Below are 25,942 nucleotides of genomic sequence, written 5' to 3'. Positions count from 1 at the left end.
TAAATGTTGTAACTGTACCAGCTTCTACCACTTCCCTCTGGCAGCTCATTCCACACATGCACCACCCATGTGAGAAAGGAATTGCCCTTAGATCATTTTTAAATCTTTCCTCTCTCACCCTAAACCTATGCCCTCTAGTTCTGGACCCTCCCGCCCCAGGGAAAAGGCTTTGTGTATTTACGCTGTCCATGTCCCTCAGGATTTTATAAACCTCTATAAGATCACCCCTTAGCCGCTGCGCTCCAAGGAAAATAGCCCCAGCCTACTCAGCCTCTCCCAATAGCTCAAAAACCTCCAAGCTTGGCAACATCCTTGTAAATCACCAAGGCATTTTCCCCCTTTACCTCTTGTAAGGGAATGGAATGTGAATGAGATGAGGAAAATAAGTTTGAACTAACCTCGGTTATTGAATCTGACTTGTCGTCTCGAAGAGGCACTCGATGAAACAGCGTCTGTCAAATAATAGAAAGATATTACAATAACTGCAAAGGGTTTAGGATATTGGGTCATATCAATAAATTGAGCATCACATGGACAATAAAATCTGTGAACCATGTAGCTGTCTACCATTATTTGGCCAAAGATTACCTTATGTTAGTGTCGTCTGTATCATTAGATTTTTAATTTTTTGCCCTCCAGTAGAGTTTAGGGGTAATTCATAACCAGCAAGGACTAAAATTATTAATACCTAAGTTTTACTAGTGTTATTTTAAAATACCGAAGATGTTGACATACAAGACAACCTTTGAAGCTTCAAACCAAAACTGCCCCACCTGTGTTGAGTGAGAGTATAAAGTGATAGAGTTCACTTCCCTAGTGAACGTGGTGGTCAAAACCTTTCGCCATTTGCCGTGTGGAGATGCCTTAAACATCAACTTTTGTTCTTTGCCGGTGGGATGTGGGTATCGCCAACTGGTTGGCACAGTGGTAACAAGACCATTATTCATAATCCATCACCGGCCCTTGTAGCCACTGCAAGATCAGCTGAGTTTCTGGTCAATGCCATTCCCTTTGATATTCATAGTGATGGTGGTTGGGGAGGTGGGGGGGGTTATGGTCAGTGATAGCAACACGATTGAATGCCAAGGGGCAGTGGTTAGATTGGCTCTTATTAGATAGGTTATTGTCTGGCATTTGTATGGTGCCAATGTTACTTGGTCTCCACAGCCTTCTGCAGCAATAAGTTCCACAGATTCACCATCTTCTGACTAAAGAAATGCCTCCACACCTCAGTGTCACCCTTTCACCCTGAGGTCGTACTCTCAGGTCAGTCTCTCCTACTACTGGAAACATCCTCTCCACGGTCACTCTATGCAGGCCTCAGTATTCTGTAAGTTTCAATGAGATCCCCCCCATATCCTTCTAAACTCCAACAAGCACAGATCCAGAGTCCCCAACCACTCCTCATATGACAAGCCCTTCATTCCTGGGATCATTCCTGTAACCACTTATGGACCCGTCCCCAATGCCACCTTTCTTAGAAACTTCTCACAATATTCCAAATGCGGTCTGACTAGAGCCTTATACAGGCTGAGCTATATGTCCCTACTCTTGTATTCAAGCCCATCTGAAATGAATGCTGACATTGCATTTACCTTCCTAACTACCAAGTGAATCTACATGTTCCCACATTGTATTCCATCTGCCACTTCTTTGCCCAATTTCCCAGCCTGCCCAAGGCATTCTGTAGCCTCCACATCTCCTCGACATAACCCGTCCCTCCACTTCAGTTTGTGCCATCTGCAAACCTAGCAAGAATGCCTTCAGTTCCTTCATCTGATCATTAAACTATAACAGTTATGGCCCCAAGACTGACTATTCTGGAATTCCACTGGTCATCCACATTCATCCTGAAAAAGACCCCTTTATCCCCATTCTCTGCCTTCTGCCAGTCAGCCAATCCTCTATCCATGCCAATACTTTGCCCCTAAAACCATGAGAGCTTTTCTTGTTTAGAAGCCTCCTACATGCCACCTTATCAAGCCCTTCTGGAAATGGTCTGGAAGCTGCAATTCTGGAGCTACACATGATCTTTATATGACCCCAACCATCACCGATTGGACCCATTGTATTCAAATTAAGTGGTTTGTTTTTAAACTTTATCGATGTGTACTTGTGAGAAACTATCAATAACAATGGTTCATTTAAAAAACCTTTAAAATGTTATTGAAATTAGTCTTTCCATTATTGTTAGTGCAGACATATACTCAAGAAGATTGCAGCTCTCAAGTGAATATGATTGGACTAAATTTATGGCTTTATTTTTGACTAAATGACTTGTTATCGACATTATTAACTCCTGCCAAAGGTGAAAATCCATGAAACAACAGAGGCATATTTCTCTTGTTGCCATGTTTTGATCCCTCAATTATATAGCATGTTAAATCTGTAATTGAACTCAACACGAAACTTAGAAAATTCAATTCACAACAGATAACTTTTGTCAAAAAAGTTCCTTATTGTAATATTGCACAATCTAGGGATTTACACGTGGGCATCTGCTTCTGTGGAATTTAGCTAGTTTCAGCATTACCTCCTGTAAAGATGTTTGATTTGTGTTTGTTAGCAGATGATCATTGAACAATCTACAGCCATAAATACCACTGAAGGAGACCACAACCTTCATTTGGAAAATTCTGTTCGAAGCAACAATCATGTTTGAAGAGTCAACATGACACTCATGCTCATAAGCCCTTCTGGGATTCATAGAGAGTAGTGCTGGAAAAGCACAGCAGGTCAGGCAGCATCCGAGAAGCAAGAGAGACGACGTTTCAGCAAAAGCCCTTCATCAGGATGAAGGGGCTAGTGCCTTCCTGATGAAGAGCTTTTTCCCGAAACGTCGACTCTCCTGCTCCGCGGATGCTGCCTGACCTGCTGTGCTTTTCCAGCACCACACTCTGGACTCTAATCTCCAGTATTTGCATTCCTCACTTTTGCCTATGGGATTCGTACTCTTACACCACTCAGGGCAAATGGTATCTTACCAGACATTTGGGATAAAAACCTAAAAAACTGCCAAGTAACATAGAAGAGTGAAGTGCTTTCTTCCCAGCTAAATTAAAGGTGTGAAGTACCAAGGGCAATTTCAGTAATGCACTTGAAAGTGCTGGAACAATGATATCTTCCCAAAACGTATGAAGCTGTCCAGACCAGTCATTCTCAAACATGAAATCATAGAATCACAGAATCCTTAGAGTGTGGAAGTAGGTCATTGGCCCAGCAAGTCCACACTGACTAGCTCAAGAGAGCCACACCCAGACCCACACCACTAACGTATCCCTGTAACCCCGCATTTCCCATGGCTAATCCATCTAACCTGCACATCCCTGAACACTATGGGCAATTCAGCATGGCTAATCCACCCTAACCTGCACATCCCTGGGCACTATGGACAACTCAGCATGGGTCTGGATTAGTGGTGCTGGAAGAGCACAGCAGTTCAGGCAGCATCCAAGGAGATTCCTGATGAAGGGCAATTCAACATGGCCAATCCACTCTAGCCTGCACTTCTTTGGACTGTGGGATGAAACCGGAGAACCTGAAAGAAAACTACGCAGACAGGGGGAGAATGTGCAAACTCCACAGTCAGTCAGTCACCAGAGGGTGGATTCGAACCCGGGTTCCTGACACTGTGAGGCAGTGGCACTAACCACTCAGCACCATGCCGCCATCCCCACTCTCTGCCAGTCAGCCAATCTTGTATCCCTGCTAGTGCCTTGCTCTTAACATCATGGGCTCTTTTCTTGCATAACAGCCTCTTGTATGGCACCTTCTCAAAGCCTTTCTAGAAATGGTCTGTAACCTGCAACCCTAGAGCTACACATGGTTCAACAAAAACGTGTGTGCACTCTTAACCATCGCCAACTGAAATAATCTCTCTAGCAGGTGGGAAATAGAGAGAAAAAAACACAAGGGGATCAAAAAAAAAGAGGAAGACAAGGAAAGCAAACTTGCCTCTTTACATAAAGAAATGGTTGCACTCATCTCACTACACAGCTGTCAATTGTCATGACCAGCCATGATTTTTGGGCTAAGTCTTGCATTTGTTTGTTTGTTTGAGGGGAGAGCAGTGAAGAAATTAGCTGGTGTAATGAGACTGAGGTGCCTGAATTTGGACTCGTGCAGTGTACAAATGAGATTATAATGTTGCCTGGCTTTCTGTGTACTTCTGTCATTTTCTTCCTGTGTAATGGTGCGTCAGATGGAGGTGAACTACCTCAGATGCGATGGTTTTGAGCTGATTCAGACCTCAAACATGGATAGACTTCTCTTTAAACTATTCCCATTTTTCTCTTGCTTTTAAACTATTAAAATGATGCTGTTTTGTGGTAATGAATGAAAGCTTTACATTATATTTGTTGTATTTCTCAGTAAAATATACGTGACAACAAAAAATCATTTGTTCATTGATTCTTTGAATTGATGAAAAATAGTCAGTTTGACTTACATAAATTTTTCAATAATCCAAGTTCCTTGCAAGACTAATAACACTGAAAAACTAGGCTGAATTTGCACGGGTCTGAAATATTCCCAAGATTGTCAGTTCATGAGGGAAGGAGAGCTGTGTTTGGAGAAGTTAGTTTACAGAACACCTGGAGGTTAGTGAAACAAACAAAATGTTGGGGTAGCATTTATGGTGAGAGAAACAGAAAAGCTAGTTAAAATGTCAAGTTCTGAAGGACAGTCATGCCAGAATCAAAATGTTCACTCTTCCTCTCTGTCTATTGATCTGCTGAGTTTCTCCAGCATTGCATGTTTGTTTCAGATTCCCAGTATCTGCAAAATTTTGCATGTACCTGGAAGTTACTTTACCCAATAAAACAGGTATAAATACTGATTTAGCCAACAGTCGTTTATATTGGATTTGGATTTGTGAACTTGATTGCCTCAAAAGGCAAACACATCCAATCTTAAACCACACTAAAAGTCGTTCAGTTGGAATATGCTAGAATCATTGAATCCCTAAAGTCCTTGGGCCCAACAAGTCCACACCGACCGCCTGAAGAGTATCCCACCCAAACCCATTCCTGTATCGTATTACGCTACATTTACCCCTGCCTAATGCATCTATCTTACACATTACTGAACACAATGGACAATTCAGCATGGCCAATTCACCCAATCTGCATATTTTTGAATTGTGGGAGGAAACCGGAGCACCCGAAGAAACCTACACAGACACGGGTAGAATGTGCAAACTCTACACAGACAGCCGTCCAAGGTTGGAATCGAACTCGGGTCCCTGGCACCGTGAGGCAGCAGTGCGAACAACTGAGCCACATGGAGTCACATTTAATCTGTAGCTCTGGTTTGGTCTGAAATTGCTACTGTAAGTAATTACCTGCTTACCTGAAAGCAGTATTAAAACACTCTTTACAGGCACAACTTGTATATAATGAGTCTTTAAAAAATGGATTAAGAACTGTGGACACAGATTTATAAAGTGATATTTCAAATAAAAAAAGTTAGGGAACCATGGTTCTAACATTTTCCTCACATGGAGCTGATGTCAAAACCAGTGCTGACAGAGAGCAGAGATGCATTAAGAAATAAACCTCCTCTATAATTAGGATTAGCTTTTGGTAGAATTTTCTACTTGAAGGCGCTGGTTTCCCTTCTTGGTAATCAATCTAGATCAGTTCATTCTTACTATTTTAAAATACCCACTGACAAATGTTCCTTAAATTTTCAGACTTTTTCAGCAAAGGCCTTTTGGAAAAATAGAGACCAACTTTATGGCACTTGAAAGGGAGTGTTTCAAAGAAAAGCAATGATGACATTTTGAAAATGTTTAGCAGCAGGATATTTAAAGCTCGAAGTTTTGTATCATCGTTTGTACATCACAATTCAAAATGGAGGCACTGTTTTTTACAAAGACAGATTTAAGTATGAAGTAAGTTGTTGAACCTTCTTCTGTTATCGTTGAGACAAAGATCTTTACAATTGATGTTAATTCAGAACAGAGCAAAAAGTGCTCTTTATTTCACGGAATACAGGAACATTAAATAGAGAAAATGATTCGGACCTTACTTAAGGACTAACAGCTATGAAAGCTGGATTGACCACGACAATGATATTCTTCTCTAAGTTTCATTGTGTAAAGTTAAGAGCAAACAATGTGTTAGAAATTAGGGTGTATATGTGGTATTCAGCTTGGAATAGACAGTTGGATTAATGCTGTAAAATGGTTAAGTTTATTTTAGGAGTAAGGGATGAGATAAGAAAAGAAGTCTTATGACAATAGACAATAGGTGCAGGAGTAGGCCATTCGGTCCTTCGAGCCAGCACCACCATTCATTATGATCATGGCTTTTCTCTAATATGTTGAATGGCATAGCTGTACCTTGAAAGGTGGAAGAGAACGGTGGCAGGAAGAACACAAGTGCCCCTTGTAATGGAGATAAACCTTTGCTTTTGACACTTTACCATCCTATACGAAAACCTAAATCCAACCTTGAAAGCAATAAAGAAAAGATTTGGAATTGCTTCAGAGCAGATGAGAAAGAGAGCTCGCATGAATGGATCTATGCCTAGCTTAGCTTGCAAAGCCATAGAGGGATAAGACACCAAAGAGAGTGCACGTGGAGAACAGCAATTTCTGCTGGTCAACTGTCCTGTCTGACCTGGATCACTATTCCCAGACTTTTGCTCTGCAACCGTTATATATCCAAACTCTGATCAAACAAAATGTGCCTATCCATATTGGTTGCAGTTGATCTGTATTATAAAGAAGAAATGGTGGGCAGCACGGTGGCACAGTGGTTCGCACTGTTGCCTCACAGCGCCAGAGACCCTGGTTCAATTCCCACCTCAGGTGACTGCCTGTGTGGAGTTTGTACATTCTCCCCGTGTCTGTGTGGGTTTCCTCCGGGTGCTTTGGTTTCCTCCCACAGTCCAAAAATGTGCAGGTTAGGTGAATTGGCCATGCTAAATTGCCCGTAGTGTTAGGTGAAGGGGGAAATGTAGGGGAATGGGTCTGGGTGGGTTCTCTTGGAGGGTCGGTGTGGAGTTGTTGGGCCGAAAGGCCTGTTTCCACACTAAGTAATCTAACCTAGTAATCTAATAAACACAACGTATGAACTCCAGATTCACCACTGAACAGTTGGCCTTGCTTGTCTTCTGTAGTGAGTAAAGAAAATGGAATTAGATTGGAATCATCTTCTGAGAATAAATATAAACAATTTATGCCAAGAGTTAGTTTGGCAGCACCTCACACAAGGCAACAACAGTTCTAATGACAGACATGAACAAATGGCACCAATAGTGAGTAACCTGCTTAAGTCACTGACCAAGGTGGAGGAAACGTTCCCAGGACAGCACAGAAGTCACATTGGAATATTATTCAAATTCAGCCCTCTTAGTCAATATTAGTGCTCTAATATTTCACTCACTGGGTTAAGTCATCAAATATAAGTTGGGGGTGGGAATGGGGATGGGTTCAGTGAGACCAGAAAGGGGTTGGAAAATATGCAAGGTTGGATAGGTCTTGCAGTGGTTAATAGTATTTCAAACTTCCATTTGATGTCAACAAAAAGAAATCGAGATTTACATAAATTTTCTGATTACTCAAAAGTTTTTAAATAATAAAATTATAATTTGAATAAAAAATTCAGAAAAGCAGCTATGGTTGCTACAATTGACAGAAGAGTAAATTCCTCCCCCTTGTTTTTGTATTGGTCTCCAGCACATTCTATGGCAGTCCAGAAGACCATAAGACACAGAGGAGTGGAACTAAGGCTATATGGCCCATCAAGTCCACTCTGCCATTCAATCATGGCCCCCTCTAATTCTAAGGCTGTGCCCACGAGTCCTAGTATCCCCGTCTGACAGAAACAATTTCCCAGCATTCACTCTTTCTAAGCCATGCACTACCTTGTAAGTTTCTATTAGATCTCCCCTCAACCTTCTAAACTCTAATAAATACATTAGAGAACAAGTCAACCTTTAGAGAATCCTGGACTAGCACTCCCAGATCCCTTTGTATGTATTTTCTCACCGTTTAGAAAATAGTCCATGCCTGAATTCTTTTTTCCAAAGTGCAAGACTTCACATTTGCCCACGATGAATTTCATCAAACATTTCCTCATGCACTCTTCTAAACTGTCTAAACCTTTCTGCAGCCTACCCACCTCATCAGAACTACCTGCCTGTTCGCCTAACTTCATATCATCGGCAAACTTCGCCAGAATGCCTCCAGTCCCTTCATCCAGATCATTAATAATAAAGTGAACAGCTGCAGCCCAACACTGAACCCTGCGGTACACCACTTGTCACAAGCTGCCATTCAAGAACCTTTTATCCCAACTCTCTGCCTTCTGTCAGACAGCCAATCCCCAATCCATGCCAGTAGCTCACCTCAAACACCATGGGCCCTCACCTTACTCAGCAACCTCCTGTGAGGCACCTTATCAAAGGCCTTTTGGAAGTCTCGGTAGATAACATCGACTGGGTTTCCTTGGGTCCAACCTACTTGTTATCTCTTCAACAAATTCTAACAGGTTTGGCAGGTGTGACCTCCCCTTAGTAGATCCATGCTGACTTGTTCTAATCTGGCCCTGCACTTCCAACAATTTAGAAGTCTCATCCTTAATGATGGCCTATAATTTTCCATCTTTTGCCTTGATCCTTTCTTGAACAAGGGGGTTACAACAACAATCTTCCAATCGTCTAGGACCTTCCCAGACTCCAGGAATTTTTGAAAGATCAATCGAAGATTACCATAATTTGAATGATTAATTAGATACAGGACTTTATGACACATAATAAAGTGCAAAGTGTATTCAAATGTCAAAATGAAAAAAGGTTAGAGAGTCAAAAGTAATGTGACTGAGGATTGTTGCACCTACCAGCACACACTTCCATCAAATTCTTCAAGGGCCCTTTGGTGTATAGTAACCCAACAAGAATACCAGAAAGATGGCCAACAAAAGATGACCTAGAAGACAATAAAATTCTTAACAAGTGCCTGCTTAAAAGTGATACTGATTGAACACAGAATACACAATTAATATTCTGGCAATTTCAAATAAGAGCTTGCTTTTCTGAAATTGTGTTTTTGGTGAAATTTAGGAAGGTATAGCTAAATCAATAATTGTTTAAAATGAATAGAAAGGTATTCCTAAAAATTCTGATTTAAATCAAAAGAAAATATTTACTTTCTCTGACAGGAACTCCTTAAATGAACTGCAACTAGACTGGCCTGTCAGTAATACAGACAGACAGCGGTCACAAAATCGCCTAAAACATACCATTTTGAAACTAAAATCCAGGAATCTTTGACACCACAATTTATTCCATTACAGATCATGACTGGATACAAATACAGGGTAAATGTGGGCTAATGTAATTACACCAGGATTGGACAGAAGACTTTGCCTGAAATTGTGTTTTTTTGCTAAATTCAGAACACATTATCAATAATGCTGAGAAAAGACATATTTTCGAAAGTGAGGACTGCAGATGCTGGAGATCAGAGCTGAAAAATGTGTCAGCAGGACATTTGCAACAATACCAATATAAAGCTGAACAAAATTTTTATATCAAATGGGAAGAGCATACTGATTGCATATGTATGGATTGGTCAGGGCATTGCCATAGAAAATGCACCAGTTGAATAACAACTGACAGTTAACTAAGTGCCAAGTTTTGTTTAAATTAAACTAGACAGGCCGACTCTGATTAGTTGAGGCATTGCCATGAAGTATGAATCAAAGAATGACTGTCACCTATTTTGTTATATTTAAACAGGCATAATTCTCTGTATACTCAGGATTATTTAACATCTGCTGTTCAAGCACCAAAATCACATCTAATGCTGTCCACTGCCTTGAGTTTTTCAAACAGTTATTGCCCATTACTGTCAGTTCCTTATTCTAAACAGATTAAGGGACGTTCTATGCCAATCTCCTGTGTTTGCACCATATATGCATTATTTTAGCTGAAAATGTGTTGCTGGAAAAGTGCAGCAGGTCAGGCAGCATCCAAGGAGCAGGAGAATCGATGTTTCAGGCATCAGCCCTTCTTCAGGAATGAGGAAAGTGTGTCCAGCAGGCTAAGATAAAAGGTAAGGAGGAGGGACTTGGGGGAGGGGCGTTGGTACCTATCGCATTCCCAACGCCCCTCCCCGAGTCCCTCCTCCCTACCTTTTATCTTAGCCTGCTGGACACACTTTCCTCATTCCTGAAGAAGGGCTTATGTCCGAAACATCGATTCTCCTGCTCCTTGGATGCTGCCTGACCTGCTGCGCTTTTCCAGCAACACATTTTCAGCTCTGATCTCCAGCATCTGCAGTCCTCACTTTCTCTTATGCATTATTTTACCCAACTAATTACCCCATGTCGTCTTGAATGCCTCATTTTTTAAGTGGGTCCCTGAAGGCAATACTTTGACTAGAGTCAACTTGGAGAAAGTGAGGACTGCAGATGCTAGAGATCAGAGCTGAAAAATGTGTTGCTGGAAAAGCGCAGCAGCTCAGGCAGCATCCAAGGAACAGGAGAATTGACATTTCGGGCATAAGCCCTTCTTCAGGAATGAGGGCTAGAGTCAACTTGCCCAATATAGAAACAAATTGAAACGAAGTTTGTTAATGGCCAGTTATCACCTAACTGGTGCATTCTACATGACTGCCTCAGTCAATAAGAGTTCACTTGCTGACAAATCAACACAATTTTTCTCATATGTATACACATGTTGTTCGCCTTCATATTGCTATTCTTGAAAATATCCTGAAGAGTATAACATTTTTAAAAACTGACAAATGTGCCTCTTTTTCAGCAATTCTCATGTTCTATGCTACTGAATGACAACATTAATAGCTTCTTGACTCTCCTGTTACGGATCAGACATTAATCAGATTACTTGAGCAAAGTACCAGAGAATAACCAACACCTATGCAGCTTTTCCAGCATAAGAATGGCTTGCAAACAACAAGAAGCAGAAAGAGATCATAGAGATGGAGGAGCAGAAGTAGGCCATTCAGCACACTGAGTCTGCTCTGCTATTCAACGAGATTATAGCTGATTGAATGATTCTCCCAACATTGCTTTCCTGCCTTTTCCCTAAAGCCCTCGATTGTCTTACTGATTATTGATCTGTCCATGTCAGTCTTGGATATACTTAATGACCCAGTCTCAACAGTCCTCAAAGATGAAAGAATTCCACAGATTCACAAGATGCTGCTCTGTTACTCTGACACCATTTTTTAAGACTGCCAGGTTGTACATTAACAGATCCAAAACAGCCTGATCCTGGGTTGAAACCACAACATAGATTCCGAAAACTGTCTCAAATACAGTCTGTGAACTCCTCCTTATGGTTGCTGTGCCAATTTTGACTAATCCAATTGACATGAAGATTATGAAGTCACCCAGAATTAATGTACAAAAGAAGAACAAAAGAACCTTCCAGCACAGGAACAGGCCCTTCGGCCCTCCAAGCCTGCTCCGATCCAGATCCCCTATCTAAACCTGCTGCCTATTTTCTAAGGGTCTGTATCCCTCTGCTTCTTGCCCATTCATGTATCTGTCTAGGTACATCTTAAATGACGCTATCGTGTTCACCTCTACCATCTCCGATGGCAACGCATTTCAGGCACCCACCACCCTCTGCGTAAAGAGCTTTCCACACATATTTTCCCAAAACCTTCCCCCTCTGACCTTGAACCCATGACCCCTAGGGATGGAGTCCACCACTCTGGGGAAAAAACTTCTTGCTATCCACCCTGTCTATACCTCAATCAGGTCTCCCCTCAACCTCCATCTTTCTAATGAAAATAATCCTAATCTACTCAACCTCTCGTCATAGCTAGTGCCCTCCACACCAGGCAACATCCTGGTGAACCTCCTCTGCACCTTCTCCAAAGCATCCACATCCTTTTGGTAATGTGGCGAGCAGAACTGTGTGCAGTATTACAAATGTGGCTGAACCAAAGTCCTATACAACTGTAACATGACCTGCCAACTCTTGTACTAAATACCCTGTCCGATGAAGGAAAGCATGCTGTATGCCTCTTGACCACTTTACTGACCTGTGTTGCCACCTTCAGGGAACAATGGACCTGAACATCCAGATCTCTCTGTCCATCAATTTTCCCCAGGACTTTTCCATTTACTGTATAGTCTGCTCTTGACTTGGATCTTCCAAAATGCATCACCTCACATTTGCCCAGATTGAACTCCATCTGCCATTTCTCCACCCAACTCTCCAATCTATCTATATTCTGCTGTATTCTCTGACAGTCCCCTTCATTATCACTATCTGACACTCTTAGTGTCACCTGCAAACTTGCTAATCCGACCACCTATACCTTCCTCCAGATCATTTATATATATCACAAACAAGAGCGGTCCCAGCACAGTTCCCTGTGGGATACCACTGGTCACAGAAACTCCCTCCCACGACTACTCTGTCTCCTGTTGCCCAGCCAGTTCTCTATCCATCTAGTGAGCACACCCTGGACCCCATGCAACTTCACCTTCTCCATCAGCCTACCATGGGGAACCTTATCAAACACCTTACTGAAGTCCGTGTATATGACATCTACAGACTTTCTCTCAATCGACTTTGTCACAGCACAGAAACAGAACCTTCGGTCCAACCTGTCCATGCCGACCAGATATCCCAACCCAATCTAGTCCCACCTGTGAGCGCCCAGCCCATACCCCTCCAAACCCTTCCTATTCATATACTCATCCAGATGCCTTTCAACTGTTGCAGTCATACTAGCCCCCACTATTTCCTCGGATAGCTCATTCCATACATGTACCACCCTCTGAAAAAGTTAGTCCTTAGTCTCTTATATTTTTCCCCTCTCTCATGTAAAACTATGCCCTCTAGTTCTGGACTCCCCCACCCCAGGGAAGAGACTTTGTCTATTTATCCTATCCATGTCCCTCACGATTTTATAAGTCTCTATAAGATCACCCCTCAGCCTCCGACACTCCAGGGAAAACAGTCCCAACCGATTCAAGCTCTCCCTATATCTCAAACCCTCCAACCCTAGCAACATCCTTGTAAATCTTTTCAGAACCCTTCCAAGTTTCACGATATCAGAATTGCATGCAATATTCCAAAAGTGGCCTTACCAATGTCCTGTACAGCTGCAACATGACCCCCCCGCCCCCCCACCAACTCCTGTACGCAATGCTCTCACCAATAAAGGAAAGCATACCAAACATCTTCTTCACTATCCTTTCTACCTGCGACTCCACTTTCAAGGAGCTATGAATCTGCACTCCAAGATCTCTTTGTTTAGCAACACTCCCTAGGACCTTACCATTAAGTGTATAAGTCCTGATAAGATACGCTTAACCAAAATGCAGCACCTCACATTTATCGGAATTAAACTCCACCTGCCACTTCTCAGCCCATTGGCCCATCTGATCAAGATCATGCTCAGGATCACTGGGCCTATAGCTCCCTGGCTTGTCCTTACCACCTTTCTGAAATAGTGGCACCACATTAGCCAACCTCCAGTCTTCCAGCACCTCACCTGTGACTATCAATGATACAAATATCTCAGCAAGAGGCCCAGCAATCACTTCTCTAGCTTCCCACATAGTTCTAGGGTACACCTGATCAGGTCCTGGGGATTTATCCACTTTTATGCGTTTCAAGACATCCAGCACTTCCGCCTCTGTAATCTGGACATTTTTCAAGATGTCACCACCTATTTCCCCACATTCTATACCTCTATGTCCTTTTCCACAGTAAACATGGATGCAAAATATTTGTTCAGTATCTCCCCCATCTCCTGCGGTTCCACACAAAGGCCACCTTGTTCATCTTTGATGGGCCCTACTCTCACCCTAGTTATCCTTTTGTCCTTAATGTATTTGTAAAATCCCTTTGGATTCTCCTTAATCCAATTTGCCAAAGCCATTTCATGTCCCCTTTTTGCCCTCCTGGTTTCCCTCTTTAGTATACTCCTACTGCCTTTATACTGTAAGGATTCATTTGATCTATCCTGTCTATACCTGACATATGCTTCCTTCTTTCTCTTAACCAAACCCTCAATTTCTTTCGGAGATGCCGGTGTTGGACTGAGCTGTACAAAGTTAAAAATCACACAACACCAGGTTATAGTCCAACAGATTTAATTTGGAGCGACGCTCCGAAAGCTAGTGTGCTTCCAATTAAACCTGTTAGACTATAACCTGGTGTTGTGTGATTTTTAACTCAATTTCTTTAGTCATCCAGCATTCCCTATACCTACCAGCCTTTCCTTTCACCCTAACAGAAATATACTTTCTCTGGATTCTTGTTATCTCATTTCTGAAGGCTTCCCATTTTCCAGCCACCCCTTTATATGTGAACATCTGCCCCCATCAGCTTTTGAAAGTTCTTGCTTAATACAGTCAAAATTAGCCATCCCAGAACTTCAACTTTTAGATCTGATCCATCCTGTTCCAACACTATTTTAAATCTAATAGAATTATGGTCGCTAGCCCCAAAGTACTCCCCCACTGACACTTCAGAAACCTGCCCTGCCTTATTTCCCAAGAATGGGTCACGTTTTGCACCTTCTCTAGTGAGTACATCGACATATTGAATCAGAAAATTTTCTTGTACACATTTAACAAATTCTTCTCCATCTAAACACTATGGCAGTCCCAGTCAATGTTTGGAAAGTTAAAATCCCTGACCATAACCACCCTATTATTCTTACAGATAGCTGAGATCTACTTATTCAAAGAATTCTATTAAGTTGGTAAGACAATGACCTACCCTGCACAAAACCATGCTGCTGATCACTGATAAGTCCATTTTCTTGCAAATGGGAATAGATTCTATCCTTCAGTATGTTTTCCGTCAGGCTCACCGGTCTATAATTACCTGGATTATCCCTGCTACCTTTCTTAAACAAGGGGACAACATTAGCAATTCTTCAGTGCCCTGGGACCTCGCCCGTGTTCAATGATGCTGCAAAGATATCTGTTAAAGCTCCAGCTATTTCCTCTCTTGCTTCCCTCAGTAACCTGGGATAGATCCCATCCAGACCTGGGGACTTGTCCACCTCAATGCCTTTTAGACTACCCAACACCTCCTCTCTCCGTACACCAACTTGACTGAGAGTAATCAAACATCTATCCGTAACCTCAACGGCCCATGTCCCTCCCCTCGGTCAATACCGATACAAAGTACTCATTAAGAATCTCACCCAGTTTCTGACGGATAACTTTCCTCCTTTGCCCTCGAGAGTCAAGATGTACAGCACAGAAACACTCCCTTCTGTCCAACCCATCCATGCCAACCAGGATATCCTAACCCAAGGATATCCTAACCCAATCTAGTCCCACCTGCCAGCACTTGGCCCATATCCCTCCAAACCCTTCCTATTCATATACCCATCCAAATGCCTTTTAAATGTTGCAATTGTACCAGTTTCCACCACATCCTCTGGCAGCTCATTCCATACGCATACCACCCTCTGTGCGAAATAGTTGCCCCTTCGGTTTCTTTTATATCTTTCCCTTCTCACCCTAAGGCCAACCCTTTCTCCACATAGATGGATAAAAGTCTTTGGGATTTTCCTTAATCCTATTCGATAAAGATATTTCATGACCCTTTGAACCCTCTTAACTGCTCATTTCTGATTGGTCCTACTTTCCCAATATTATTCCAAAGCTTTGTCTGTTTTCAGTTGCCTAGACCTTATGTATGCATCCTTTTTCCTCTTAGTTTGTCTCACAATTTCACCTGTCATACATGGTTCCCTAATCTTGCCATTTCTATCCCTCTTTTTCACAGGGATATGTCTGTCCTGCACTCTAGCGAGCCTCTCTTTAAAAGCTTCCCACGTACCGAATGTGAATTTCCCTTCAAACAGCTGCTCCCAATCCACATTCTCCAGCTCCTGCTGGGTTTTGCTATAGTTGACCTTCCCCCAACTTAGGGCTCTCCCTATAGGACCACTCGCATCTTTGTCCACGAGTATTCTAAAACTTATGGAATTGTGATCGCTATTCCCAGAGTAATCCCCCCCACTGAAACTTAAACCACCTGGCAGGGCTCATTTCCCAACACAGGTCCAGTCTGGCCCTTTCCTGAGTTGGACTATTTACATACTGTTCACTAAGACCCTCCTTACAAATTCTGCTCCATCTAAACATCTAGCACTAAGTGAATCCCAATCAATGTTGGGAAAATTAAAATGTCCCATCATCACCACCCTGTTGCTCCTACATGGCTCATCTGGAGGCTCACTGAAGATGTTACCTAGTATGGTGATTGAACGTCTGAAAACAAACCTTACAGCTCAGCGAGCAAACCTACATCCAGAACCTCAACCTGAGCTACAAATCTTCTCAAAACATGCTAACATCTTTCCATAATCTGTTTACATATTTGTACCTCTATCTCACACTCGCTGTTGGGCAGCCTATAAGTACAGCCCCAACATTATTACTGCACCCTTCCCATTTCTGAGCTCTGCCCATATTGCCTCACTGCTCGAATCGTCCACAGTGCCCTCCTTCAGTCCAGCTGTAATATCCTCTGACCAGCAATGCAACTTCTCCACCCCTTTTACCTCCCTCTCTGTCCCTCCTGAAGCATGTATATCTTGGGATATTTAGTTGCCAACCATGCCCTTCCCTCAACCAAGTTTCGGTAATAGCAATAACATCATACTCCCAGCCCTAAGTACATCTGCCTTACCTACTACACTTCTCACATTAAAACAAATGCACTTCAGACCACCAGTTCCCTTTGCATTCATTATCTGCTCCCAGCCTACTCTTCTCCTTAGTCATGCTGACTTCATTATCTATTTCCTTACATGCTTTAGTCACTACCTCCTCACTGTCCACTAACTTCCTCATTTGGTTCCCATCCTCCTGCCACATTCATTTACTGCCTTTGCTACATGCCTTTATTATCTCCTGATTTATGCTGGCCTACTTTATAGCTATTGTTAGGGGCCTACAGACTTTAGCAATAAAAGGTCAAAATTTCATTTGGCTCCTCATTACCTGTTGCACTTGCATAGTAGCTTTCTGCAATTCGTGTAGAAAACCCAGATCTCTCTGCACAAAAACAGTTTGAAGTTTTGCTCCATTTCAATAATAATATCTTTCTGACTAAAATGGATAATCTCACTTATCCACTTTAAAAGCTCAACCTGCCAAAGTTTGGTCTTTTCACCTAACCTACCAATATCACCTTGGTAAATTTTTTACTTCTTCACTGCAATTTACTTGCCTGCCTATTTTACTAACATTCACAAATTTGGCTTCTGTATATTTATCCCCCATCCAAGTCATTAATATAGATTCTAAATAGTTGGGATCTCAGCACCGAACCCTGTAGCAGCCCACTAGTCACAGCTTGCCAACCCAAAAAAGACAAATTCAGCCCAACTTTCTGCTTTCTTTTGGTTAGCCAATCCTCTATTCAAGCTAATAGGTTACCCTAACCTCAGTGTCACTGATGGATTGTACTACAACCAGACCAATCCACCTGCCATTGCAGGCTGCGCTTCATTAGAATCCAAAAACATCAAACAGATCAGCATTAATTTCACACTTAATGTATTTTTCTTCAGCTTCCAGATGAAAGCAGCACTTGTGTATACTCTACTTCCCAAGACCTTCTATTATATTTTTCTTCAAAGCACCATTACTTAAAGTTTTATAAACACGGTTAATGTCTCTTTTCCTATTGTACCATTAACAATAGCTGAAAAAATACCATTTATTGCATTATTGCAATAATAGTTACACTAAATTGTTGGTACTTCACTATAATTACAGAAAAATATTTTTAAAATTCTGGTTCCTGACATTTTAAAGTCATTGAACAGCTATCAGTTTTCCGAGAAGAATCGTTTTGGGAGTCAAAACAAGATTTGTTTTAGGTGAATTACTGTGTCGTAGATTTCGTGCTCACTTACCCAGGAGCAATCAAATGAATTGCTATCAACTCAGCCCAGCATGCATACTGTCCCTGCACTGGGAAGCCCAACACGTAACTGATGCTTCCAGGGTTGTAATGGTTGTTCACAACTTTCAGAGCAAATAAAACACCTGAAATACAAAATAAACGAACACATTTCACATGAATCACCATACTTCCTATCAAGACCATACACACGCAATGCAATTATTCCATGGATGTTACAAATACATGGGTCTAACTGCTAGATGCTTTGCCAGAAAGAGTCTTCAGGAAGACAATCTGGATCAGTCTTGGTCTGCTTATATCTTGCCAAAAACATGTGAACAACCCAAGGTAACCCATTCCTTGAATTACCTCCTCTCCGTTGACGGGCCCCACGAAGTGCAACTGACCAAGTGATTTCAAACGGAGAAGTGATTGCATTATAATGTTGTAGGTAAAGCTCTGAAACCTGAAAGATTCTATTTCCATTAAATTCATTTAACAAAATGTGCAAAACAAAGCAGTTTTCTTGCAGGAATTTTAAAATAGCACACAGTATGGAAACAGGCCCTTCATCCCTACAAGTCAACACCGACTCTCCGAAGAGTAACCCACCCTCCATCCTACATTTACCCCTGACTAATGTATCTAGCACTATGGTCAATTTAGCATGGCCAATTCATCTGACCCACACATCTTTGGCTTGCGGGAGGAAACCGGAGCACCTGAAGGAAACCCACGCAGACACGGGGAGAATGTGCAAACTCCACACAGACAGTTGTCAGAGGCAGGAATCGAACCTGGGTCCCTGTCACTGTGAGGCAACACTGAGCCACCGTGCTGCCCCCTTTCAGTCTCATACGTGATTGAATAACATGGAACAGTACCGTATAGGCCCTTCAGTCCTCGATATTGTGCCAACCTTTTATCTGACTTTAAGATCAAGCTAACCTATATACCCTTCATTGTATTATCATCCATGTACCGAGCCAAAAGTTGCTTAAACGTCCCTTATGCACCTGACTCTACCACCACCACTGGCAATTCACTCCACGCATCCACCGCTCTCTGTGTAAAGAGCCTATCGCCCCTAAACCTTCCTCTAATTACCCTAAAATTATACCCCCTTGTGATAGACATTTCTGCCCTGGGAAAATGTCTCTGGTTATCCACTCTATTTATGGCTCTCATCATCTTGTGCACTTCTATCAAGTCACCTCTCACCCTTCTTCACTCCAATGAGAAAAGCCCGAGCTCCCTCAACCTTCCTTCATAGGAAATACCCTCCAGTCCAGGCAGCATCCCGATAAATCTCCTCTGCACCCTCTCCACATCTTTCCTATAATAAGGTGACCAGAACTGAACCAATATATAGAGCTGCAACATAACTTCGCAGCCCTTAAACTCAACCCCCCTGCTAATGAAAGCCAACACACCATACACCTTCTTAACAATCCCATCAACTTGGGTGGTAATTTTGAGGGATCTATGGACATGGACCCCAAGATCCCTCTGTTCCTCCACACTGCCAAGAATCCTACCTTGAACCCTGTATTTTGCATTCAAATTTCACCTTCACACTTTTGACTTCACACTTTTCCAGGTTGAATTCCATCTGCCACTTCTTCGCCCAGCTCTGCATCCTGTCAATGTCTATTGTAACCTACAACTGCCCTCTACACTATCCATAACTCCACCAACCTTCATGTCATCAGCAAATTTACTAACCACCCTTCCATTTCCTTATCCAAATCATTTAAAAAAATCACAAAGAGCAGAGGCTCAAGAACAGATCCCTGTGGAACACCACTGGTCACCGAGCTCCAGGCTGAATACTTTCCATCCACTACTGCCCTCTGTCTTCTATGGGCCAAATAATTCTGTATCCGGACAGCCAAATTTCCAGTATCCCTTATCCCCTTATTTTCTGAATAAGACTACCATGGGGAACCTTACCAATCACCTTGCCAAAATCCATATACGCCACATCCACCGCCTTTCCCTGTGTACACAAGGTGGGCTGCCATGATCAGACATGTCTTTCATTGCACTTCTAGCAGCAATGGAATTATTCTACCAGGGAGTAGGCTTCTCACTAGTGACCTGCCATTTCAGTGCATGAAGTGCACGCTGTTTTGGTTCATCAGTTGTATCACTGCAAATGTAAACCTTTGACAGAAATCAAATCTTAAAAACTTCAGGGGAGATTGAGACACACAATTATAAACACTCTCCTCTTGGAACTGGGTTTAAATTCAACATATTGTAGTGTGAAAGGATGAAAGCCTTCTGTGTTGGCCAAGGTCCGATCTGGAATTAGTGCCATCAATTCTAATTCCACCATGGATATAAAAACTGCCAAAAACCAACCCAATTTTTACTAATGGGCTGATATTTTTAAAAACTTCCAACCTATTGTCCATTCTTTAATAGAGATTTTTGCAAAGTTACAATGAAGACATTTATAATTTCTTCATATGTTTCTTTTATTAACCTGGGGTGGGAATTATCATGTTTAGATATTGTCTGCCAGGAGTCTCATTATTTCCTCCTTGTTTTAAAAACTTTTAACATTAAAACTTAAAACTTAAGTTAATCTATTTGATTTACTTTTTTTACTTTCCATTCTATCACTGTAATTTTTAATCATGATGAAGATGGATACAAAGTCACCGCTGACAATCACTTGCTCACAAGTATGAATGTCCATCTAGGAAATCTTGATCCACTGGTCACAGATTCAGTGGATCCTTGCGTGGCTGATCAGCCCAGCCCGAGGGCAGCATACCCAACCACACAACTGGCAAGAGTTTGCACGAGGTGATCTCGAGATCATTGGCATTCCTTTCTTCAGGTCCTTTTCTGTATATCCAGTTGGTCCCAAAGAATGGTGTCCCGATATACAGGAGCTTCCTCAAGTGGTTTCATCTGAACAAGGGTTTCTCATACATTGAGGTCTATGTTGCATTCAGGGAGTCTTTGAAACACTTCAGTTGTTCTCTTCTCGCTACAGGGCCTTTGTGTTGAGCAAAGCTGATTTGCTTTGACAATTGGAACTCACTTCCAATACCCATTGAATAAATCCGGTATTCCCTATATCTGTATTATCTGCTTAAATGGGTCTAAATTTTTTTTTACCATTTTCTGAATATGTTAATAGAATATGTTATTGACAGCCGTGATATCTATGGCAAGTTTCAACCCTACAATAATACTTTGTCGTCCTTAACACTTGTATTGTTTCCCTTTTTTGTTTTGAAGAGCTGTTGGCCAGAATTCCACAGTTCTTTCAATTTATACATTTATTTATGCTAACTTTAAACTGTATTTTATCTCAATCATTGATCTGTACTGCTGAGCTACACAAATGGAACTATTGGTTTTCAGGAGTATGTGCTGTTATTGAATTGTACCACATACTTTGTTGTCTGTACATTTGCTGGTTAACAATTTAACTCAATTTTGCCTCATTCTTCATATGTTTCTTTTGAGGGAGAGGAGAGACATGTTCCAAACTTAAATGTCAAATTCAACCACATTGAACTTACTGGGTTTCTGTTCTGTTTTTTGGGCTCGTTTTGAATTTCCAGCAGCCACAGTGTTTTGCTTTTATCCAACCATTCTTTATTTCGAAAGATATTCATCTTTCAAGTTTGGTAAAGCAATTTTAATTTGTCAGGACTTAATGTAATTGACTAAATTCAGGGTTTTGTTAGATACAGGAGGGGTTTAAGGCTGCACACAAATGTGAATGGTGAATGTTTTGTGAAATGTCAACTAACATTAATGAAGATAGATTTCAACAAGTAGTAGTGAATGCTCTTACCTGAGAAACCAACTGCACATTGCATTTTATATGAATGGTCTTCCATCAGTTCTTCAAGGAGTTTTTCCAGGACCAAGTAAACGACTCCAATCACAATAGAAAACACCGACAACATGTAGGCAAACCACCTGGTGCCAATCCTTGGCTCCAATTTAATCCCTTTGTACAACATAGACACCATGTTGAAATACAAGTGCCAGTCATCAGCATGGTGAAACGGTGAATAAAAGAGACGTTTCCAATCTTTTCTGTTCCAGGTTTCATGCACACTGATGCAAACATCCAATAATGGCTTAATTGGTGACAAGAAAAGATAGACATTCAGCGCCATTGTTATCAGCGTAACAGGTGGAATATTATCAAATCCAACTTGGATTATCTGGCTAAGTAACAGAAGCAGTCCCAGGTTCCCTCCTCGTTGTCTGAAACGCATGACTTCCACAATTAGGGATAAAATCAGAGTGGCAAAAGGTCCTTTTGGTTAATTAATATCTTATTGCGGACCAAAGTCTAAAACAACAAAAAAAAACTTGCAGTTACACAGCACACACATATTGCTAAAATATTTATTTTTGTTGAACAGATTAATGAACACAATAAATTTCACTTTTACAATATTTTGATTAAAAAGAAACAAATGTTGTGCTGCTCAATCGTTATGTGTCAATCTCTACCTAGTTTAACTTTACTACTGTGTTAAATGACAACAAACTTTCCTTACTGTTGGCTAACCACATCTACCTTTGTTACATTATACCATCTCCATGAAAATGGTCTTAATTGCAGGGGGATGTTCATTATTTTAAATCAAAAACTGCACCGAGACTTCAGACGTATCTGCAAGGCTCAAAACAGTTCATACTATAACACTGTTTATATTGTAACCATTAGCTGGCAACTTCAAAAAAAAAAGTGCTCCTAACTACACGTCACAAATTACCCTCCTCCGAGTTGGACATCAGGAAAATATTACCGTTATCCTAACGTCAGCTAAAAGGAATAATCTATCATAATGGTAAATAAATACTTCCACTGGCCAGACTTATTTGGAGGCAGGAAAAGGGTTCCTTTACACATTAACAGAAAACGTTTCAACACTTTGCAGATGGGCAAAGATTCAGTGGGCTACTATATTTGCTTTTCAATATCTGAAACAGTGAACTAATAGTATTCAAGGTACTACTTCATGTTAAGAACCAGATATAAAATTTGTCATGCAAGATACTATTCGTTTTAGTTCATGCAAGATAAATCAATGACACGTGACCATTTTGTGACCCATCTCGAACTATGGAAGACATCTTAAGGGATGTCATGGAAATAAGTTACATAAACCCTGGGATCCTTCTGTGTAACATTTCTGCCACATCCAAGCAGATATCTGCAAATATTAAGTGCAGAGTGTTCTATAATCAAAACTGAATGAAGATTTTCAACAGAATTAAGAGCTTATATTGATTCTTCAGTTTGTCATATTTACTGCAGAATTTCAGTCAGAATCAGACAGTAATACCAAAGCAAAGTTTGTGAGAAGATTTGTAGCTCGGGTGCTCATTGTTGTGGTTCTGTTCGCTGAGCTGGGAATTTGTGTTGCAGACATTTCGTCCCCTGTCTAGGTGACATCCTCAGTGCTTGGGAGCCTCCTGTGAAGCGCTTCTGTGATGTTTCCTCCAGCATTTATAGTAGTTTGAAGCTGCCGCTTCCGGTTGTCAGTTCCAGCTGTCCGTTGTAGTGGTCGGTATATTGGGTCCAGGTCGATATGCTTATTGATTGAATCTGTGGATGAGTGCCATGCCTCTAGGAATTCCCTGTTGTGGTTCTGTTCGCCGAGCTGGGAATTTGTGTTGTAGACATTTCGTCCCCTGTCTAGGTGACATCGTCAGTGCTTGGGAGCCTAGAGGCATGGCACTCATCCACAGATTCAATCAATAAGCACATCGACCTGGACCCAATATACCAGCCACTGCAGCAGACAGCTGGAACTGACAACCGGAAGCGGCAGATTCAAACCACTATAAATGCCGGAGGAAACATCACAGAAGCGCTTCACAGGAGGCTCCCAAGCACTGAGGATGTCACCTAGACAGCGACGAAATGTCTGCAACACAAATTCCCAGCTCGGCGAACAGGACCACAACAATACCAAAGCAAAGTTGTTGGACACATCTACTTTTAGTTTTGCTTCTTGATACAAATTCATGATACTCAAATAACTAGATATTTGAGGAAATAAAACTGGGAAATCAGAGACCATCAGAACGACAGCTCTGAAGATTGAAGAGGAATGCCAGTTAAAATCACAGTGCGAAAGCTGTACCGCTGAAAATGTGAGAGAAACTCAGCGGTTCTTGAAGCATCTATAACAGGAAAACCATAGTAAATGCTTCAGACCCAACGTGACTCTCCCTTGGAACCAAATATCATTTGCCTTTGGTGCAATCGGACTTTTCTTTTAGAAAAAAAAATCAAGCACTTAATGAAGATGAACAATGCCTGAGGGAATGCTACAACCACGACAGATGTGGAGCATTTTGTGTTTCCACCCACTCTTGGCATCATGAATCAAAACACAAAAGCAGAAGGGAAGTCTGCCACTCAATGTTTTCAAAAACAAAACTCTAAAGAAACTTTCAGATTAAGCCACAGAGTGAGGTACAAGTCTTAAAACATGTTGTATCAAATAATGGAAATAAATCCTGGGAAATTTGCTCCTCCTCAATCCTCAGTTGATCAGGGGTCCTGACAGAGAGCTTGTAATAAACTGCTCACTCCAAAGTTTCCCTTTGGATCCCCTAGGCTCCCAACACACATTTCAACCCATCAGAACTGGGAACATAAATTAAGCCCATAGAGTCTCACTGTACTGGAGTAAAAATCTTCAGACATACCTTACCTGAGAAATTTCTTTCAGAATGGAAAGCAGGGCAGCTTTAAGACTACATTTATGAAGGACTAAGAAAATCTTCCATTAATTCATCCACTCTGTTTCACATTAGACATCTAAACAACTGGAAATGATATTTTGGAATGCTACAGATAAAAGGAGGGGTAAAATTGTGATCTTTATAAGATGAGAGAATTGTCAACTGCCTGTTCAAGTCCCAGTCTGAACATCTGGAAACGGTTGAGATTTAAGGATATCTCAGACATAGAAGAAAGATTAACTATGAAAGCAGAGACTGTTGTTGATTCAGGACCTAAAATGAAAAACTAACGATTAATTAGTTGGTCTGAAATTTCCTCTTCTGCTATTTCAGTAGATGCATCAACCCATCTGAAATAAATAGGTTAACATCTGTGTAAATAGCAGGAATGAGAGTTTCAGATTCCCTTCAGTATCCTATGATGTAATTTCAAGACAAAAAAAAGTGTATAAAATGCTTTCTTTTTATGAAAAATTAATCCTAAAAAGCACTGTTTTTTCCCCATTACTGTCAAGATTGCTTATTCAATTATTTATTGGTCTCTAGTCTATGGATTTACATTCTAGCCTATAAATCACTTCAATGTATTCAATATTCCATACTTCAGTTAATGCCTTTGAGATCTGCAACACTGAAGTACCGCTAACATATAATCCTGCTTCCATTCACAAATAAGACAGAATAAAATTGCTCCATGATCCAAACAAAGCTTCAAGATAATGCAGCAATAACTTCTTCAGGATTCCAGCCATGAATTGATAGAAGTTCTTTTGTTTAAAAACCCCATTAGCAAAGATCAGGATTATGACAAGAATACATTTAGATATTGTTACAGCAAAGGATAAACAGATGTTTTAAAATGAGGAATAGTTTGATCATTATTTGAACAAAGCTCCCTTTTGAGGTAAAAAAAAATGATGGACAACCTGCTTGCTGCTCATGGAATGCAATTCCTCCTTAAAATGGGTGTTTTGGGAAGCTGTCTGAAGTTATCCGTGTTTTGGTCAGCATGCTTTGATTAAATAACAGACCAAAGACACTGGGTGAATTGTTCGTTTTCTGCAAGAGATTTCTCAATCCTGGCTGCCACCCCCAAATGTACAAATATTAAGAATACCCTTTGGGCAAACTAACTGCATTGACCCAGCCTGCCACGTGCCTGCATATTTGTTCACCAACTCAGAAATAAATTGGAGTTGGAAAAGGGAGTTCCATGAATAAACGGTATATTTGTTTAGAGTGCTGGACATAACTGATGTGTGTTAACATTTAAAGCATTTCAGAAATGTGCTTTCTCCATACTCACTCCAGATTT

The 25,942-nt window shown here is 41.2% G+C and overlaps 1 protein-coding gene across 2 annotated transcripts in view; it reads right to left on the bottom strand.

The window, feature by feature from the left end:
- The window catches only part of rhbdd1 (rhomboid domain containing 1), an 88,879-nt gene that overhangs the window by 49,734 nt on the left and 13,203 nt on the right, over positions 1-25,942 (bottom strand). For both annotated transcript variants that reach the window (XM_072571892.1, XM_072571893.1), the window contains exons 2-5: positions 21,704-22,213; positions 17,891-18,023; positions 8,847-8,935; positions 399-452 (exon numbers count right to left, since the gene is read on the bottom strand). In XM_072571892.1, the coding sequence (XP_072427993.1) occupies positions 399-452; positions 8,847-8,935; positions 17,891-18,023; positions 21,704-22,136 (709 nt within the window). In that variant the 5' untranslated portion in view covers positions 22,137-22,213. The remainder of the gene's footprint in view (positions 1-398; positions 453-8,846; positions 8,936-17,890; positions 18,024-21,703; positions 22,214-25,942) is intronic.

This window comes from Chiloscyllium punctatum, chromosome 6 (assembly GCF_047496795.1).
Source record: "Chiloscyllium punctatum isolate Juve2018m chromosome 6, sChiPun1.3, whole genome shotgun sequence".
NCBI lineage: Eukaryota > Metazoa > Chordata > Chondrichthyes > Orectolobiformes > Hemiscylliidae > Chiloscyllium > Chiloscyllium punctatum.
This window is presented reverse-complemented; position numbering and strand designations above follow the sequence as displayed.